The sequence below is a fragment of the Micromesistius poutassou genome (genome assembly GCF_964030765.1).
Source record: "Micromesistius poutassou genome assembly, chromosome: 17".
NCBI classification, from domain to species: Eukaryota; Metazoa; Chordata; class Actinopteri; order Gadiformes; family Gadidae; genus Micromesistius; species Micromesistius poutassou.
The window spans coordinates 14659019-14678566 of NC_140287.1; the positions used below are offsets into that span (position 1 = coordinate 14659019).

The 19548-nt window shown below is 49.9% G+C and overlaps 2 protein-coding genes across 2 annotated transcripts in view; both read right to left on the bottom strand.

The window, feature by feature from the left end:
• Positions 1-932: 932 nt before the first annotated feature.
• LOC311362189 (RNA polymerase II elongation factor ELL-like) lies at positions 933-11047 on the bottom strand. Its single transcript, XM_084482002.1, has 12 exons — positions 10828-11047; positions 9204-9248; positions 8507-8628; positions 6476-6639; positions 4537-4829; positions 4047-4171; positions 3195-3861; positions 2888-2975; positions 2373-2439; positions 1726-1897; positions 1236-1280; positions 933-1122 (listed from the first exon to the last, which is right to left on the bottom strand). The coding sequence occupies exons 1-12, from the start codon at positions 10951-10953 to the stop codon at positions 973-975; spliced, it is 2064 nt and encodes a 687-aa protein (XP_084338128.1). The 5' UTR covers positions 10954-11047; the 3' UTR covers positions 933-972.
• Positions 11048-11966: 919 nt separating this feature from the next.
• Positions 11967-19548, bottom strand: part of LOC311362302 (single-stranded DNA-binding protein 3) — a gene marked incomplete at its 5' end in the record, with an annotated part of 8074 nt that continues 492 nt past the window's right edge. Inside the window, 9 exons of the mRNA XM_084482127.1 lie at positions 11967-15202; positions 16456-16557; positions 16936-16964; positions 17086-17164; positions 17370-17440; positions 17893-17947; positions 18102-18137; positions 18347-18392; positions 19343-19404. Of these exons, the coding sequence (XP_084338253.1) occupies positions 15032-15202; positions 16456-16557; positions 16936-16964; positions 17086-17164; positions 17370-17440; positions 17893-17947; positions 18102-18137; positions 18347-18392; positions 19343-19404 (651 nt within the window). The 3' untranslated portion in view covers positions 11967-15031. The remainder of the gene's footprint in view (positions 15203-16455; positions 16558-16935; positions 16965-17085; positions 17165-17369; positions 17441-17892; positions 17948-18101; positions 18138-18346; positions 18393-19342; positions 19405-19548) is intronic.

The following is a 19548-nucleotide window of genomic DNA, read 5'->3' on the forward strand; positions in this document are numbered from 1 at the left end:
CTGAGCCAATAGGTGATCACGTCGCAGTGACGCAGGATGCGCGTGCAGGGAAGCCGAGGCGCGCATTTCAAGTCGGTGGTTCAATTTGTACCGAGTCAAGTCGGCTCAGAGACGCCTCATCATAGACACACTTCCATTACAAGACTTGAGACACACTTCAGCCTCTAAAAGGGAATTCATACAGCAATAAATCAAATATTTATTGAATGCTTAATATGGAACAGGAGAAAAAAATATAAAACTGCTTATGAATTTTCAAAAACTCTAGGTCATGAAGGCAACGTTCAGAGCAACGGCTGTGACCAACATGAACCAAATACAGTCAACATTCACTCAAGTCTCTGTGACCAACATGAACAAGATATATTCAGAGCGGTGGATCATTCATACGAAACACTTCAACTTGCTCTGTTGTTCACATATCGCAGTCAGTTCCCTGTGCACGCACGCACACACACACACACACACACACACACACACACACACACACACACACACACACACACACACACACACACACACACACACACACACACACACACACACACACACACACACACACACACACACACACACACACAGGATAACAAAGTTCAGTGTATCCAGACTGCAGCCTTCTCAGGTGATGTAGTATAGGTATAATAAGTATAGTATATATATATAAATACATAAGTATAAGTACAACTCCACATCTCTGTTACAGCCACCAGACCAACTGGAGAGCATGTGAGCACCATGGCACAATTGATTGTTTTTTTGTGGTTCCAACCCATATATATATATATATATATCAGATTCCTTCAAACATAAAAAAACATGTTTTTATCATTTCTGATTGTTTCCCCAGCAGTGTCCGAATGTCCGAGCTTCCAGAGCCAACAGCTACACGTCATGTGAACACTGGAACATGAGTGACAGGACCGAGTCTTGTGTTAACTCCCTCAGATCCTGGTTAACGTGTGGTTTCTCATCCTAATCCTCGCTGGAAGGACCATGGTGGGCCTGCGGTCGCTCAGAGCGAGACGCCGCTTGGTCGTAAACAGAGATGAGCCTCTTGATATGGGCCAGCTTGTTGTGCAGATATTCACAGCGGATCTTGTCTTGGTTGTAGTTTGGATTGAACTGGAAGAAAAAGTACAGTTGTATGACGAGACGAACGGTTGATGTGAGGCTTTAGTTTTTGTCAAGTGGCGTTTGCTTGAAAAGAAACCGGGATAACATAAAGAAACGCTTACCTTTTTAATCGTGCGATATTGTTGCAGAATCTGATTGTGAATAGTCTACAAACACAGAGAGGAGGTTAGATCAACCATGATCGTCATCTCTTCAAAACAACATCCAACTTTATCACCGTTAGAACATTTAAGATTTACTTTAAAATACATGGTATTCACTACGTTTTTATTACATTACGTTATTACGTTATTACTACATTAAAAATCAAAAGAGGCCGACACTCTTTTACAGGTGGACCATTTAGGCTGTCAGACTGTCGCCATGCAGCCTGTTCCACAAGTCTGATCTATACACAGAGTGAATGAAGTTTAGATTATTTCATACTTTTGTATAATATTTCAAATTAAAAAAATAAAATAAAATAATAATAATAATAATAATAATAATTTGGACGACGTAGTTAAGGCGGCCATGCGTGTCATTGCTCGGGGCGGCCGCCTAAGCTGTAAAGCACTTGTGTGTAAACCCTCTGACGCGTCTGACCCTCACCTTGTGCTCCCTGGAGCCGCGGCTGCGCTGCCGGAGCTGGGCGTTGAGCCTCATGAACTGCCGGGTCAGGTCGTCGATGCGGCCGTGCAGCGCGCGGTACTCACTGTACTCCTGGTTGAAGTCCTGCTTGTAGCGCAGCCGCTGCGGCTGGCCCAGGATCGCCGTGTACGCCCTGAGGAGGAGGAAGGAGGAGGAGGAGGAGGAGGAGGAGGAGGAGGAGGAGGAGGAGGAGGAGAAGAAGAAGAAGAAGAAAAGGGCAAAGATGAGAAGGGCATCAATTTGACCAAGGAGTGCGGTTGATTACAAACCATTTGAAAAGCCATCCCCTGGTGACATCACTGGTGGGCGTGTGTCCCCCCCCCCCCCAGATGTACGACGGCTGGCTCAGCTCACCGGGAGTCACCTCCCATCATACATCTGGACGGACACGCCCTACTGTGATGTGAGGCCCATGTGACTTCTCTTTTAACTTCAAAAATATACAAAACAGCGTATTTCTTCGACATGTGCCCGTGCTCTATTCCACATAATATACAAATTAAGGGGGGGGGTGGCGGGGGGGGGGGGGGGGGGGAGCGGCAGAGCCCGGGTCTACGAGGTAAACACGTCGGAACTCGCTGAAGTACAAACGGAAGGGGTTGACTTACGACAGGTAGTCCGTCATGTGGCCGGCGTCGTGCAGCACACCTGAGTCACGACACACCCCGTGGGTGTCTGAGGAGAGACAGGAGAGTCATCACATGCCACTGAACAACACGTCAGCACTCCGCCTTCACCCTCTGGAGGAGGAACGGGTGGTGGGAGTTTAGGAAACTCGTCTTGTGTTCCCTGTGTTCACGCTCTCCTAACACCTTTCAAAACAGTGTGTTTCGTGGAAGCAGTAGAGGCTAGAGGACCCTCTACTTCTGATTCTGTTATCGTTAATAGGATGATGAATAGTTGTTATGTGTCGTGTGTATAGTGCGAAGCGTGTGTACAGTGTGTAGCATGTGCAGCGTGTGTACAGTATGTAGTGTGTGTGTACAGTGTGTAGCATGTGCAGCGTGTGTACAGTATGTAGCGTGTGTGTAGTGTGTATATGATGGTAGTTTAGCACTGTGGACGATCAATACATACAACAGGATGATTCTAGGTCTATGATGGCAGTATAGGATATTCCTACCTGTACACTCAGAGGTCCCTGTGATCTTCTGCTCTCCCGGGTTTGACCCTCCTGTCCTCTCCTTCTCGTCTCCACTCCGTACCTTCTCCTGATGACAAGAACATGAGAACATAAAATAACCTCCCATCACTCAGTGGCAATATTTGACCATCACCATCACAGAGTTCAAAATTATAAACCAAAAAAAGAAAAGAATGCAAGGAGGTTCTGTCGTGTCGTGTCGTTTCGCGTTGTGTCCGCCCCAGTGTTGTGTTGCGTTGGCCTCAGTGTTGTGTTGAGGTTGTGTTGTGTTGCCCCCAGCAGTCACCTGCTCTCTGCCTCTGAGTCTGCTCCTCCTCCTCTTCTTCTTCTTCACGCGCCGCTCTGTCTTGGGGCCCCTGGACTGAGGAGACTCAGCAGAGGGGGGAGGGCCCTCCTCCTGGGGGGGAGGACCGGGCTGGGGGAGACGGGCAGGGGGAGGACCGGGCTGGGGGAGACGGGCATGGCTCTCCCTGGGCCTTGGAGTAGAGCAGGAGAAGGGGGGCTGCAGTCTCTCCTCCTCCTCCTTCTCCTTCTCCTTCTCCTCCTCCTCCTCCTCCTCCCTCTGCAGGCCGACGGCCAGCAGGGAGTCTGAGAGCCGGCGCGGGTCCAGGGAGTCCCCCCTTCGGTTGTTTTTATTGTTGCACTTGACGTCGTCCGTCGTCACGGCGATGTCTCCTCCCGCCTCCGTCCGGCGGGCCGAGCGCGCGGGGTGTTTCCTCGCCGGCGGGGCGGGCCGGTCGCCCGTCGCCACGGCGACCCCTCCGTCGCCGGCCGGGACGCGGGACACTCGCGGTCTCTTGTGGGCCGGGGCGTGGCCCGGGGGGGGCTCCTCCGCCAGGCGGCGGGGGGGTCTGTGGGCGGGGCGGGCGGGGGAGGAGTCGGGCGTGTCCCTCAGCGGGCTGACCTGGACCCCCGGGACCGACAGACGCCTCCTGTGCGGTCGGAACAGACGCCTGCGGAAAAAAACGAAGACAACGGAGATGGGACGCGGGGGTGACGTCGCCACGGGGATGACGTCGCCACGGGGATGACGTCACCACGGGGATGACGTCACCACGGGGACGACGTCACCTGTTCACGCTGACGAATCTGTAAAGCGACCTTGACCTATGTTAAAAACAAACTTTCTTGTTAATACCTGACCAGGATCCTCCTGAGCAGCTGCTGGTCCAGGGGGCTGTAGCCGGGCCAGTCCTTCTGGAGCTCCGAGTAGAGCCGGTCTCTCAGGACCAGGGTCTGGTCTCTGCTGTTCAGCTGGCCCACCTGGACAATCCAGAGCACGGTGAACATTGACCCCTAAAACATACCGCAGAGCACCACCGCCTCCCCCCCGCGCTCAATCACCACGGTGACCTCCTGATGGAACGAGCATCTAACGCCCGGCACGGGGACACGCACCATCAGCCCGACCGACCGACCGACCGACCGACCCTGCTATGAATAGTCTGTATATAGTCGACTGTTTTCCAGGGAATTTAAATTTCACAAGTAGCGTGTAAAGCACTTAATGGCCTAGGACCAAACCCATGGTCTGATCTGCGCTTTGAACTGTGTGTTTGAACGCTGCTATTATAAACACTAGAATTAGCACTAGCCTTAGCACTAGCATTAGCACTAGCATGACATACCTCCAGCAGCAGCTGGTCCAGCTCCTCCTTCTCCCCGTCCGTCAGTCCGTCCTGCTGCAGCCTGAGGAGGAGGTCCGCCCTCCGGTACGGCCGCACCCCCAGCAGGTGCACCAGCCTCTCCCTGATTGGCCGCTTCTCTGTCTCCAGCCCGCCCACGCCCACCCGGGCACTCCGCCCTTCCTCCGCGCCCGGCCTCCTCCGCTGGGTCCCCCCCGGCTGGGCGTGGCCAGCGGGGCGGGGCCTGGCCAGGCTGACCAGGGCGGGGCCCGGGGCCCTCACCGTCACCCTCCTCTCTGGAACCAGAAGCAGGAGGTTAGCGTCTCTAGAACCAGTACCAGGAGGTTAGCGTCTCTACAACCAGAAGGTTAGCGTCTCTAGAACCAGAACCAGGAGGTTAGCATCTCTGGAACCAGAAGGTTAGCGTCTCTAGAACCAGTACCAGGAGGTTAGTGTCTCTAGAACCAGTACCAGGAGGTTAGCGTCTCTAGAACCAGAACCAGGAGGTTAGCGTCACTAGAACCAGAAGATTAGCGTCTCTAGAACCAGTACCAGGAGGTTAGCGTCTCTAGAACCAGGAGGTTAGCGTCTCTAGAACCAGAAGGTTAGCGTCTCTAGAACCAGAACCAGGAGGTTAGCATCTCTGGAACCAGAAGGTTAGCGTCTCTAGAACCAGTACCAGGAGGTTAGCGTCTCTAGAACCAGAAGGTTAGCGTCTCTGGAACCAGTACCAGGAGGTTAGCGTCTCTGGAACCAGTACCAGTATGATTTACAATATGGTTGCGGCGGTCAAGCATTAGTTATTGTGATAGGTAATATACTTTATTATCTAACAGTTATCATCTGGTGAAGGGATATGATAACATATATGATAACATTGGGAATGGTGGTGCATAGGTGTATGCCCGTGGCAAATAATTTCCACCCTAATAAAAACACAGTAACGGCCACATGAGGAAGTAGATCAGAGTGCTCTACAAACTGAAATAATACAACGTGAAGCAAAGTCATCATTCTCTCCTACTGGTTTGCCACTTCCTGGACACACACACACACACACACACACACACACACACACACACACACACACACACACACACACACACACACACACACACACACACACACACACACACACACACACACACACACACACACACACACGTTCTGACAGCAATCAGGAAGTAACGTAACGCCAGTGAAACAGTTTTGCATGCACACGTCCTACGGTACGGATGCATACGTTTCACAGGATGTGGCTTCGGTGGTCGGGACTTAAAAAGAAGCAACAGAAAACACCAAAGTCTCTGTTTTACGGTAAAAAGGTGCGGCGAGTTTCCTCTGCTCACATCCTATTTACCTGGTAAAACACCTCAGTAACCACCACGCGTTCCCAGACAGAGACAGACCACACGACCTGGGGGTGAATATTCATAGCTTCGTGTTTGTCAGGATTCACATTTCGCCCCCCCTTTTTGAAAAACATTATTAGAGAAATCGTGACGGATGGTGGTGACACACACACACGGTTTGACGGCCACCTAAGGTTCTGGGTTCGAATCCCAATGTCTCCAAGTAGCCATCCTTGAGCCAGATGCCCCTAGCCCTCCCAGCTTCTCGATGACATCGGAAAGAAACGGACTGAGCTCTCTCTGGATCTACAAGCCTGCTCACTGCCTCAATAGCAGACAATAGGGCTGGTGAGGGTAGCCTGAGCGGGCTGACATGAACAATAAAGGCTCAGTTATGGTTCCACGTCGACACAACGCAATGACCACGCAGACGTGAACGTCAGGCTCCTCGCAGGTGGACGCAAGGAGGGTCCGCAAGGACGTAACGGGTCCGTGAACGCCCCTCGCCCTGTGTCGACTCGACGTGCAACCATAACTAGGCCTCAACACACGGTACGGTCACCAAGTAGTAAAGAGAGTCTCCTTCTTACTCTGCCCCCGGCCGCCGTCCTTGATGACGATGGCGCCCCGCCTGCGTGTCTCCTCCTCCGCCTGGGCCATGTTCTGACACGCCTTCTGGTAGGACGCGTCGGTGGCCCGCACCGTCAGCCTCTGCTGGACCGGCCCCACGCGGGACAGCTGCCCCCCGGCCCCGCTGGAGGGGAGGAGGGGGGAAAAGAGGCACGGTGACTCCTCCACTAGGACCCCATGCTGTTATTACCACTACAGTACCACAGGTGATGGTGTTGCATCATGGGTATAATGAGGAGGGGGTTTCCCCTACATGCGCGACGGGATGACAGCACCACTGGATTACAAATAGTAGTTATTATTAATAAATAGTAATTATTATTGTTCTGTTTTAGAATTGACTTTTTTGGCCGCCCCCTAAAGCTGTTTCTTATATAATAAAACAAACATCAATCATCATCAATCATAGGTGCCCCCAATGCACCCCTCTTAACTGTAACATTGTAATTATGGTCATGGGAGAAACACTGAGAGCAGAATAGTGTTATAGCTACCCAGGATACTGTCTGTGGCTGAGCTCATGCAGGCTTCAGACAAAGAAGGCATAAGGAGAGGACCGACTGTAAAGCAGAGAGTAGCCTACATATCTGGCCTTACAGGAGTAACAGGATTATGAAACACAGACGGTGGCATGGCTATAAACCAGACTGAAAAGTTGTATTTGTTATGTTGTTATTCCATTACTGTTGGAATGAAAGCAGCGAAGCACCGCAGCTCTAGATCTACAGTACTTCAACTAAAAATGTAATTATATAACTGGAGACATTATACATCTAGGTCTACTATGGAAAGAAGTTCATCAATTAAACTCAAAATATTTATTATTATTGTATTATTCTAATAATTGGTGATGATAAATCAGTTTGACAACAACAGAAATAAGTTTGATTGCATAGTTGGAGTCGTTTCTGCTCTGTATTGATTTCAATATTCAACCGGTTTGAAACAGACATGGTTTGAAGGAAATTATTCTAGACTATAAATGATTTATTGTCATCATTTGGAGTTCCTGGTACTCTACTTTCACATGAACTCCCTGTTTTCTCCTGACCTGAATAGACTCTGGGCTTCCCCCGCTGGGGAAGTACTTGGCCCAGAGTACTTGGCCTTACAGAGAACTTGGAAGTTGTGTTCACCACAGAAACCGACAACATAAAACCCCTTGCTCTCCATACGTATGTCTGGAACGGATATGGACGGTTCAGAGAAAACCAATAGTGTCATCTCTGACTCAGTGTGTCTCTGGAGGGATACATATATATACATCTCTGTGACATCCAGGTAGAACTATTAGGGCTGCACAATTAATTACATATTATAAAATAAATTTTTAAAAATCCAGATTTTAGTCGATTCTGATAATTGGGGAAGGATGAAATTAATTGATAAAGAAATATTAATGAAACATAATATGTATATAAACATAAATAAATCTGATTTTGAATCAAGGGTTACATATAAATTGAATTTTTCATGTACACACAGTGACCGTCACAGACACACTTTCAAGCTTTCACAAGCGACAACAGAAGGCATTTAGTCAATTCATTGATCAAAGAACCGAATCCGATCATTAAAGTTTGTGACGTTGATAATTTAATTACATTCATCATGTACCGCTTGTCAGCAATTGCTTTCATATTATTGTTCTCATTATTCAGTAGGCGCTACAGAATAGTAACTGAATCGATAATCTGTTTATCGCAATCACTATATTGATATCGCAAAATTTAATTTTCTAATTTCTGTCCTAATGGTGGCGCCCTAACACACACACACACACACACACACACACACACACACACACACACACACACACACACACACACACACACACACACACACACACACACACACACACACACACACACACAGACGGGTCAAGGTCAGCCAGAGAGGCCCGCTGTAGGCCGTGTCTCGGACCAGCGTCTCGGACCAGCGTCTCGGACCAGCGTCTCGGACCAGCGTCTCTACAGCGTGTGTGTCCTCACCTGGTGGCCAGCTGGCGCACGCAGTCGAAGCTCCCGTGGGGGGTGTGGCGCACCATGCTGGTCAGACTGAACGAGAACACCGTCCTCTCCAGACCGCCGTCACAACACGGGACCGTGATCCTCTGCCAGGACGGGAGAGAGCAGAGGAGAGACTGGGTCAGACACACAACCAGAGAGGAGAGAGGAGAGAACAGAGGAGAGACCGGGTGAGACACACGACAAGAAAGGAGACAGGAGAGAGCAGAGGAGAGACCGGGTCAGACACACAACAAGAGAACTGAGAGGAGAGAACAGAGGAGAGACCGGGTCAGACACACAACAAGAGAACTGAGAGGAGAGAACAGAGGAGAGACAGGCGACAAGAGAACAGAGAACAGAGAGGAGAGAACAGACGACAAGAGAACAGAGAGGAGAGACAGACGACAAGAGAACAGAGAGGAGAGAACAGAGGAGAGACAGGTGACAAGAGAACGGAGAGGAGAGAGGAGAGAACAGAGGAGAGACAGACGACAAGAGAACAGAGAGGAGAGGGAGGAAGTCAAACACACGACAGACCAAATATAAGTCAGGAATCTGTTGGTTTGAATCTGAACCATATTGGACTAAAATAAGTTTAGTCAAATATTCAAAGAAAATCTGATTGTAATATTAAGCATTATGATGAAGATGATCAAACATTAAAGAGTTAACATCTTACCCCCTGGTCTCCAGCAAAGCAGATCGTGGGGTGGGAGGTTTGGCTCTGTAAGAGTGAGAAAGTTAGAATGAGAGAGTTGGAAACAGAGAGACAGACAGTACGTTTACACATGCACAGCTTAATCCGATTAAAGCCATAGTTCGACTATGCTCCGCAATCGGACAACTGCAATTGTCCGGTTATACATGGCGGTGAGTAAATCGATTCATTGGCCGAACCATGTCATTCCCCGGTACGATAGGTGGCGCTGTACCCATTTCAACTAGTCGTAATAGAGCCACCGGTTGACCTCTTTACGTCACCAGCAACAACAAACTCAGGCGCCTGCATTCGAGAAAGATGTTTTCAGTAGACAGCTGTCACTGTTCACTTCGGGTCCAATATCATTTCTCCGACGCTCCATTGTTCCGACCTCTCGGTCGTATGCCGACTCCAGCCGGAGGAGCTGGCTCTGCCGGCAGAGGAGTCCGCATACGGAACAATGGAGCGTCGGAGAAATGGTATGGACCCGAATTGAACTGACAGCTGTCTACTGAAAACATCGCTTTCTCCTCCATGTCGCGTTTCAATCTGGACTTCAGAGAGTCAAAGCCAAAGTTCCTTTCCCCTAATTCCTTCTCTCCATGGGCGAGATAAACCCCACTACGAGTCTTTACTTGTTGTGGAAGTACCAGAGAGTCTGAGAACCTGACGCAGTCTGTAAGATTCATAATATCAGAGAATACCCCCGTCAGTTCAGCCGCGGCGCAATGAATGAATAAAGAACGTAGTTACTACTTTACAACCTCGTTAATGAGCAACATTTAGAAAAACATGTAAGAGTGTAAGTGTGAGAGAGAGAGAGAGACCGAGACCAAGACAGAGAGAGAGAGTTAGAGTTAGAGAGAGAGTTGTAGTTAAAGAGTGAGTGAATAGTTGCAGATAGAATTAGAGTTATAGTTACAGCAGAGCCAGAATGTGTGTTCCTGAATGCATGTACACACACAGTGACCGTCACAGACACACTTTCAAGCGTTCACAAGCGACAACAGAAGCCATTTAGTCAATTCATTGATCAAAGAACCGAATCCGATCATTCAAGTTTGTGACGTTGATAATTTAATTACATTCATCATGTACCGCTTGTAGGTTCAAAAGCTCAAAAAGTATTTTTTTTGAGCTCCTACTGTACTCCCCTGTCCTCCTCCTCCTGTCCTCCCCCTGCCCTGTCCTCCTCCTCCTCCTCCCATCCTCCCCCGGTCCTCCTCCTCCTGTACTCCTCCCCCGGTCCTCCTCCTCCTGTCCTCTCAGTACACACACCGTCCCTGTCCTTTCCTCAGAGGGACACACCCTGGCAGCACATCGATCACATCAACACATTTCCGCATCGCATTATGCAACCTCAGTACCGCGTCCAGACCTGACGGGAGGCGACGTCTTCCCGATGAACTTTACCTCTGAGTGAAAACACCTTTCTGCTTCCCGCTCGTTGTCTCAAAGCAGCGGGCCACGGTGACCCGTCACACGCAGGAACACACACACACACACACACACACACACACACACACACACACACACACACACACACACACACACACACACACACACACACTTTGAGCCGGGGTTCGACATCACGACCTCCTACCTTAGTGTTGTGGAAAGTGTCGACGGCTCTTGCCGCGCAGTCGGTGAGTTTGACATAAAACACGGAGACGTGGCGGCGCGGGTCCCCGCCGGCCAGCCCGTAGCACCGCTCCTCCTTCAGCGGCATGGTGGAGCACGGCGGGTCCGCTGCCCGAACCCCGGTCCTAACCTGCCCGAACCCCGGTCCTGACCTGCCCGAACCCCGGTCCTAACCTGCCCGAACCCCGGTCCGCTCACCGGGAAACGCGCGGAACTCTGCCGGGGAACACACTCACAGATAAAGGCTGGAGTGTATGTGAGTGCGTGTGTGTGCGTGTGTTTGTGCGTGTGTTTGTGTGTGTGCCGCTTCCCTTCTCCACCGCGCGCAATTCTAGAGTAGTTTACATGACGTCATGTGGTGGGACCTCGGCACCCTATTGGTCAGGAGAATTAAATACACCGACGTACGCTTTTTGCGTATCGCTTACGCAACGCCTGTCTCGGTTTCCTTTCTTTAGGCCTATTTCTTTTTTTTGTTATTTCCTTTTTATCGTTTGCTTTCCTTTTCCTTCCCTCCCTCAAATGATTGGTGACATTGATATTTAATTAAATAACAACAATTACAACAACGAGACGTATATTAAAATGTATTTCATTTATTAGTGGGGGACGATTTGGGGGTTCTGTACAATAGAGTACACTGGACGGTTTCACAGTGGCCAAGGGGAATACATGAACACTTGTGTTGTGAACTGCATCACAACACAACTTCGGACTGCGGTGACTGACGTCACGGGCTCAGAGCAACAGGCTCAGAGGACCCTGTGGCTCTGCTTTCTTCACTTCCACTTTCCTTTTCCTCCTCCAACCAAAAGAGGAAGTAGCGGATTCCGGGTCCAGTCACATGACCAGGGGGTTGAGGCTGTCTCCCCCACCTGGTCACATGACCTGGGGGTTGAGGCTGTCTCCCCCATCTGGTCACAGGACCTGGGGGTTGAGGAGGTCTCCCCCACCTGGTCACATGACCTGGGGGTTGAGGCGGTCTCCCCCACCTGGTCATGTGACTGGACCCGGAATCCGCTACTTCCTCTTTTGGTGGGGGGTGATGGGGAAAACAAATTGGTTAATCAAATTCTATGAATGAAAAACGTCATGGAAAAAAGGAGTGAAGTCATTTTTATTTGTTTTTAATATGTATCTACAACAAGGGGGGCACAGGCAAAAACAACTGACAAATTGATGAAAAATAAAAAATAAAATACATTTATTTATGATGCAATTTTTCCCACCGTGTTTTTTTTTTTTTTTTTCAATAAGGAACTTTTTTCGTCTAAAGAAACTTTACAATAGAAAGAAACGTACGAAGAAGCAACCTGTTTTTACTACACGAGACATTTATGATGGGAAACTAGCCTAACATGATACAAAGCCCAACACCCTCCTAACCAGGACACATCGCCCCATCAATACTGCTTTGTAGAGGGGGACAAACCCAAAGAAACAAGAATCCAAAAACAAAACCTTTTTTTTTTTTTTTCCTTTTCCCCTATTGAACCTCGTACCTCTCCACTTCCTCCTGAAGCCCCGCCCCCAGCCCTCCCACACCCTGAATGTTTTACAGTTTTATACATCAGCACAATAGAAATACAGAAATGATCAACAATGTGACAAGAGTTACTTACAGGACAGAAAGATGAGGGAGCGAGAGAGACGGAGAGGAGTACTTTATACAACAGCTTTCAAAGTACAGGTAGTGAGGAAACTCCTTTTTCATCACCTTTCTGAACACATCTCTCCCCCATCCACCCCCCCCACCCCCACACACACACACGCTTGTTTAAATAGATTTAAAAACAATCCTTCATAGTAAAATCTTCCCCTTGCTGTTACCTTTGTCTGTGTGTCGTACAAATGAGTCTCGCCGCCCAGAGCGTTGGTATCTTTAGTGATGGTGCAGCCGAGTCCTACCCAGGGGGGAGGGAGAGAGGGGTCCCAGCTGCTACCCGGGGGGGAAGGGTAGGGGGAGAGGGGTCCCAGCTACAGAGGTGGAGGAGGAGGAGGAGAGCATCTCGTTCTGCACATGAAGGCCATCTGCTCTCCACAGTCTTTGTCAACACAAGTTTGGCCGTTTTTTGCGCTCTATCAAAAAACTGAAAAACAACAACAACCACCAACCAGCCCCCCCCTCACCCTCACCCTCCTCACCCCCCACCCAAAGCGTGTGTGACAGCTGGGGCCTGTGACTGAACAATGTGTTGACCAGGAGGGTGAGCCAGGTCTGGATGTGGAGGTGAGACCGAGGAGGACCGCAGCTCCAGCTGTGATAGATCTCTGTGTAGCTGAGCAGGGAGACAAGCTACTCTCTTTCAAACCAACACGACGGTTGCTCGAATATTATTTTGCTTTCCCCGCCCGCCCATCAATTGTTATTAGTCGTGATTTCTTTTTCTTTTTGGAAATATCAAAACATGTCAATGATATCAAAATGCATTTTACACTATTTACAACAAAATAAACTCATGGAGAGGTTGTATAAAAAGAAGAAAGAGTGGGTGGCATGCGACTGTCTGTTTGAGTGTGTGTGTGTGTGTGTGCGTGCGCGAGTGTGTGTGTGTGTGTGGTTGGCCTAACATGGTACCTAAAGAGAAGGAGGCGGAGGAGGGAGGGCCACTCACGACAGTCACCACGGCAACGGCTCGTGACAGCTTCCATTTGCTACAATACAAGGGGGGCCGTTGAATCCTAGGTAGGGTTCACGGAAAAAAAAACAATGAACATACGAGAAGAGAAGAGAAAAAAAAAACGAAAAGAAAACAGACTTGTGGGGTGGGGAGCGTAAATGAAACCCCACAGAGCACGAGGAGAGGATCACAGTGCGGACGCGATGAGTGACAGCCCACAGACGCACGCGAGAGCTCAGTGTTGAGACTAAAACAAACAAAAAAAAATAACATTGCAAATACCAGAAGTGTGTATGTGTGGACGTGAACCTGAGTGAGCGGGCAGCATCAGCGATGGCAGTGGTGTGGGTGTGGTCAGAACAGGGAAAAGGGGCGGGGCTTCGGAAGGGACAGGACGGAGGGAGGGTTCCGGAAAGAAATGATGCACTGAAGAAAGGAGGAGGCGGCGAGAATGACGTCCCGACATATTTACAACGTTTGCTACGGGTTTCCGGAGAGGTTAGAAACGGTGAAGATGAGTGTCACAGATCCATGACAGTTGAGGGTATATAAATAAATAGAGCTCTGGGTTTTAACTAAACACGGACACGGTAAAGAGAAAAGAAAAGGGAGAGAGGCTTTCTCTCCCACCTCAAACAAGAGTAGAAGCAGTTCAAAACGAGAAACCCATGTTGACCGCGAAACAGCCACCGAGGGTAAAAGAAAGGTTAAGTGATGGTACCGTAATAGATTAAACCTGCTTTGTCAAATCGCCTCCACAAGGGGGCAGCATCGCTCCGGGGAACCTCAACTGTTGCAGACGATTTGACCACAGGTTATTATCTGAAGTAATCTTGACCCACACAAATTATTCCTGTATGTGCATTCGTGCGTGCGTGTGTACCCTGTCTTCATTACGAAAATGTGCCCTAACCGACGGAAAACAGCTAAACCTGCAACCTTGCCTTAAAATGATTATGATCATACCAATATCAATAATATTAATAATAATAATAATTAATAATAATAATTATAGTAATGCAATAACAAAAACTGCAATGATACAATACATACAGTGAGGAAAAAGAAAATTATATATAAAAGAAAAAGTTTGTTGATCACAACAACGTACGTTTAAAAAACATTTACACACACACACACACACACACACACACACACACACACACACACACACACACACACACACACACACACACACACACACACACACACACACACACACACACACACACACACACACACACACACACACACACAAAACCATGTGGGGACAAGGGAGGAGGTGGTGGTGGTGGTGGTGGAGGAGGAGGTGGCGGCGGCGGCAGTGGTGGTGGAGGAGCAACTCATACACAGATGTCCCACGATTCAATCCGTAGGGGGGGGCAGCAAAAAAAAGGTTTTAAAAGTCTTGGGGTCACATCATAGCTGAGAGCCTCCCTCCCCCAAACATCCCCCCCCCCCCCCCCGTTTTGGGGGTTTGCAGGGTTCAGTCTCCTCCCCCCCCTCCCTCCCTCTCTCTCTCTCCATCGATCGCCCTTCCCCCGCTCATTGTCCAGACCCTGACAGGAAGTCAGGGAGGCGGGGGGAGGAGTCAGAGAGAAGGTTCTTCCTGTGGAGCTGAGAGGACTTCCTGTTCCCGCTGGCGGACATCTTGCATGCCGCGGGAGGCCGCGTCTTCATCAGAGTCCCAGCATGCACTGGGGCTTTCCCAGAAGGCTGTGCGGGCAGCAGAGTTCAGCGAGGGAGGGGGTCCATCATAGTGTTGTGGGTCGGGGGGGTGTAAAGGTGTGTTTGTGTGTGTGTGTGTGTGTGTGTGTGGGGGGGGGGGGGGGTACGGCGTCCAATCCAAGGTGGGAAAACATGTTAAAATCAGGTGTGGTGGGGGAGGGGGGGGTACAAAAAAGAAACGGGCGTGGATCACAAAGAAAAGAAATGAAGGAAAATAAAAATCACACACTCATCGTCATGTTGGGTGAATACTGAAACGAGAGAAGAAGAGGGGAGGTGGGGGGGGGGGGGGGGACAGGGACAGGGACACAGATGAGTTGAGATGCATCACCAGGGGGTCCGAAACACCGGCAGAGCCAAGGACGCCACAGCCCGGGCTCAAACACCTCCACCAATCAGTGGGGGAGCACTTGGCCCAGGCTGCCTGCCCATTGGCTCTCTCCGGGACATTGGTTGGAACAACGCCTTCTGTCATTGCAATGAATAGCTTCCGCCTCCACCCTCATCTCTACCTAGGCTTAGAGAGAGGGTGGGGGGGGGGGGGGGCAGTAGACTAGTATGTAGGGTTGGACCTGCTGCTCTATGTTGGTGAAGGCAGTAGATTAGTACGGAGGGTTGGACCTGCTCTAACTGCTCTACGTTAGTGAAGGCAGTAGATTAGTATGGAGGGTTGGACCTGCTGGTCTACGTTAGTGAAGGCAGTAGATTAGTATGGAGGGTTGGGCCTGCTGCTCTACGTTAGTGAAGGCAGTAGATTAGTATGGAGGGTTGGGCCTGCTGGTCTACGCTGGTGAAGGCAGCACAGACGAGATGGTGTACGGGGGTTTTTCTGGTGGTTGAAGAGGGCAAGCGGAGATGAACGGGTTCCTCGTGGGAGAAGGCCGCTGGCCGACCAGGTCCAACGTTATATTATAGTTTTGTTCTCACTTGGAAACGGCAACGGATGTGAATTTGGTGCGAATAGCTCAATCTAAAGTCCCCCCCTCACCAACACTAAAGACAGCCAACAGGTTCTAACGGCGGCTATAAAACGGGGGCTATTGAATCGGCGTCTGACCCTAACCCTAACCCTAACCAGAGGAGGGCGAGAGGCCTCCGCAGAACCACGACTCATTTTAATAAACCGTTCAGCGCTCCGCTTGCATTCTGCAACCGACATGTTAGAAGGCCGGGGGCGGGGGGGGGGGGGGGGGGGGGGGGAGTGGTGACCGTTAAGGGGTCAGAGGTCATGCTCAACTTACACTTTCACTCTGGAACGGGTTCAAGAAGTTCCCTCCCATCTCGCCGTCGTCGCGCGGCGTGCCCGGCGGGTTGTTCATGCCGCCCATGTTGTTAGGAGAGTTCTGCCGGGAAGGATTTGAGGGAAAAGAGCGGGGACATGAGCAACATATTTTCTAGCCACTTTTTATATTATATATCATTCATTTTCTATTGACCATTTTATAGCACCGCCTCATTGAGATGTCTGTTTTTAAATTACTATTATCTATTATTTATTGAGGTTCCAGTAATTTGCACAGTGACAGAATGATGACCCTTTCACTGTATGTAAAATGCTATTTTTTTTAACCAACATGTGACCAATAAAAAACGTTGAACTTTGAACATGGCCGACTCCCGTCAATGATATACATTTCGTCAAAAAATCGTTAAATACAGCAACAGATATGGAGCAAAGTAGTGTCTAAACAGCACTAGGAGAAACGTGGAGCTGTACACACCTTTGGCAGCCCGTCCATGTCCCCAGAACCTGCAACAAGAGAAGCATTGTTGTGAATCGTATCATTCTGCCCATGGTCTGATAGCAGAACCTGACATACATTAACTATAGGGCAGCATGTTGGTCTCTAAAGATGCCCCGTCTGACCCACCTAGAGATCCGTTCATGTGGTGCGGCTCCATGGCCCCCATGGCTCCCATGGGCCCGTCAGGCCCTGGCCCCATGGGGAACTGGAACACAGGACCGGGACGTTAGGGGAGGGTACGGGACGTACTGTACAACATACTGTACAACATAATGTAAAGCCTACTGTATCACACATAGTAAAACATAACACTGTTTAACATACTGTACACCCTACTGTACAACAGTGTACATCACAGTGGACAGATAATAATAGTGAGTAAGGGCTCATTGTGCGGTGACAGTGCTCACGTTGGGTCTGTTGCCTCCCGGTCCGATGGGGTTCATCATAGTGTAGATATTTTCGCTGGAGTTGGTCGAGTCTGGAGAGAGCAAGAGGGAAACGGGTGTCAGTCTTTTCTACCAATCCTAGACTTGATATTAACTGGTCTGATCTAAAGTTCCAATACAAATAGAAAATGAAATACAATCCATTTAGCTTTTTTGCAAAGGGCCTTTTATCCACAGCATTTTGTAATATTATTATTTGCATGTCTTAATAAGCAGGCTTGTTGTGAGGGGCTCCTATAGAGGTCGACTTCAGACCCTGGGGTTCAAACCCAGAATCATTGGCCAGGGATCCAAACCCTCTCGGCACTACCCCTCCGTGCCCTGGGATTCAAACCCACACGGCACTACCCCTCCCTGCCCCAAACAGACAGCATGACTGTCAACCATCGTTTGAGACTGATGGGCTGAAAGGGGAACCCAACCCTGTGGAGCCCTGAGCTGTAGTGTGTGTGGAGGGACGGAAGGACGCAATAGGGTGACGCACCACCTGGGCTGGGCATGATGGGAGTTCCTGGGGGCCCTCCCCCACCTGGCGGGCCCTGGGAGGGAGACAGAGAGAAACAAAAGGTTAAGTCATCAATAACTTAGTTTTTTTTTGTTTTCCATTTTTGGAACTTTCTATGCTTTAAGCATTGAAAATGTACAATTCCCATTCCAATAAAGCCCTTATAAATAAATGAAATGATAACTTACTACATAGTTTCCGGGAGATGAGGAAGAATAGGCTATCTGGAGTCAGAGAGAGACAGAGACAGACAGAGACAATCAGATTGGGAGAGAGGGAGGGGGAGAGAGAGCAAGAGCGAGAGACAGAGGGAGAGAGAGGGAGAGAGAGAGAATCAGAGGGAGAGAGAGCAGCAGGTTAGCAGAGAGGAACAAGCTTGTGTGTATATTGAGCGGGGTGTGGTTTGTGTCTCACAGGTTCCTGAGTGACTTACAGAGTTAGCGTTAGGCCCCGGCCACGGCCCTCTTCCTCCAGGACCCCTGAGGAGAGAGAGAGGGAGGCAGAGAGAGAGAGGGAGAGAGAGAGGGAGGCAGAGAGAGAGGGAGGGCGAGAGAGAGGGAGAGCGAGAGAGAGAGGAAGAGCGAGAGAGAGAGGGAGGCAGAGAGAGAGAGGGAGGCAGAGAGAGAGAGGGAGGCAGAGAGAGAGGGAGAGAGAGAGGGAGGCAGAGAGAGAGAGGGAGGCAGAGAGAGAGGGAGGCAGCGAGAGAGGGAGAGAGAGAGAGGGAGAGAGAGAGGGAGGCAGAGAGAGGGAGGCAGAGAGAGGGAGGCAGAGAGAGAGAGAGGGAGGCAGAGAGAGGGAGGCAGAGAGAGAGGGAGAGCGAGAGAGAGAGGGAGGCAGAGAGAGAGGGAGGCAGAGAGAGAGGGAGGCAGAGAGAGAGAGGGAGGCAGAGAGAGAGAGGGAGGCAGAGAGAGAGAGGGAGGCAGAGAGAGGGAGGCAGAGAGAGAGAGGGAGGCAGAGAGAGAGGGAGAGAGAGAGGGGGGGGGGGGGGGGGAGACGTTAAAGCAAAGTAGAATAACAGAATCATCATCCAGAGGTCAGAGAGAGAGTGACGGTGGTGAAAAGAGAGGCAGCAAGAGAGAGCGAGAGTGGTAGAGAGAGACAGCGAGAGAACAAGAGAGTGGGAGAGGGAGCAGGAATGGTAGAGAGACGGTGACATTAGAGTCAAGGTGAATAGCGATGGGGAATAACGTCAGCATCCAGAGGAGACTGAAGGAGAATGAACGATGTTGAAAACTGGAAGTTATGATTATGAACATGTGTTCAAAAAGCCCTGAGGGGGGGGGGGGCGCATGTGATCATGAACAGGTGTGTGTGTGTGTGTGTGTGTGTGTGTGTGTGTGTGTGTGTGTGTGTGTGTGTGTGTGTGTGTGTGTGTGTGTGTGTGTGTGTGTGTGTGTGTGTGTGTGTGTGTGTGTGTGTGTGAACTTACATGTTCATTCCTGGCATGGGGCCGCCCATGGAGTTAGGAGGAGGTCGCATGCCCCCGTAGTTCTGAGACAGAAACACACAACTGTTAATATGAAGCACTGTGTGTGTGTGTGTGTGTGTGTGTGTGTGTGTGTGTGTGTGTGTGTGTGTGTGTGTGTGTGTGTGTGTGTGTGTGTGTGTGTGTGTGTGTGTGTGCGCTACCTGTGG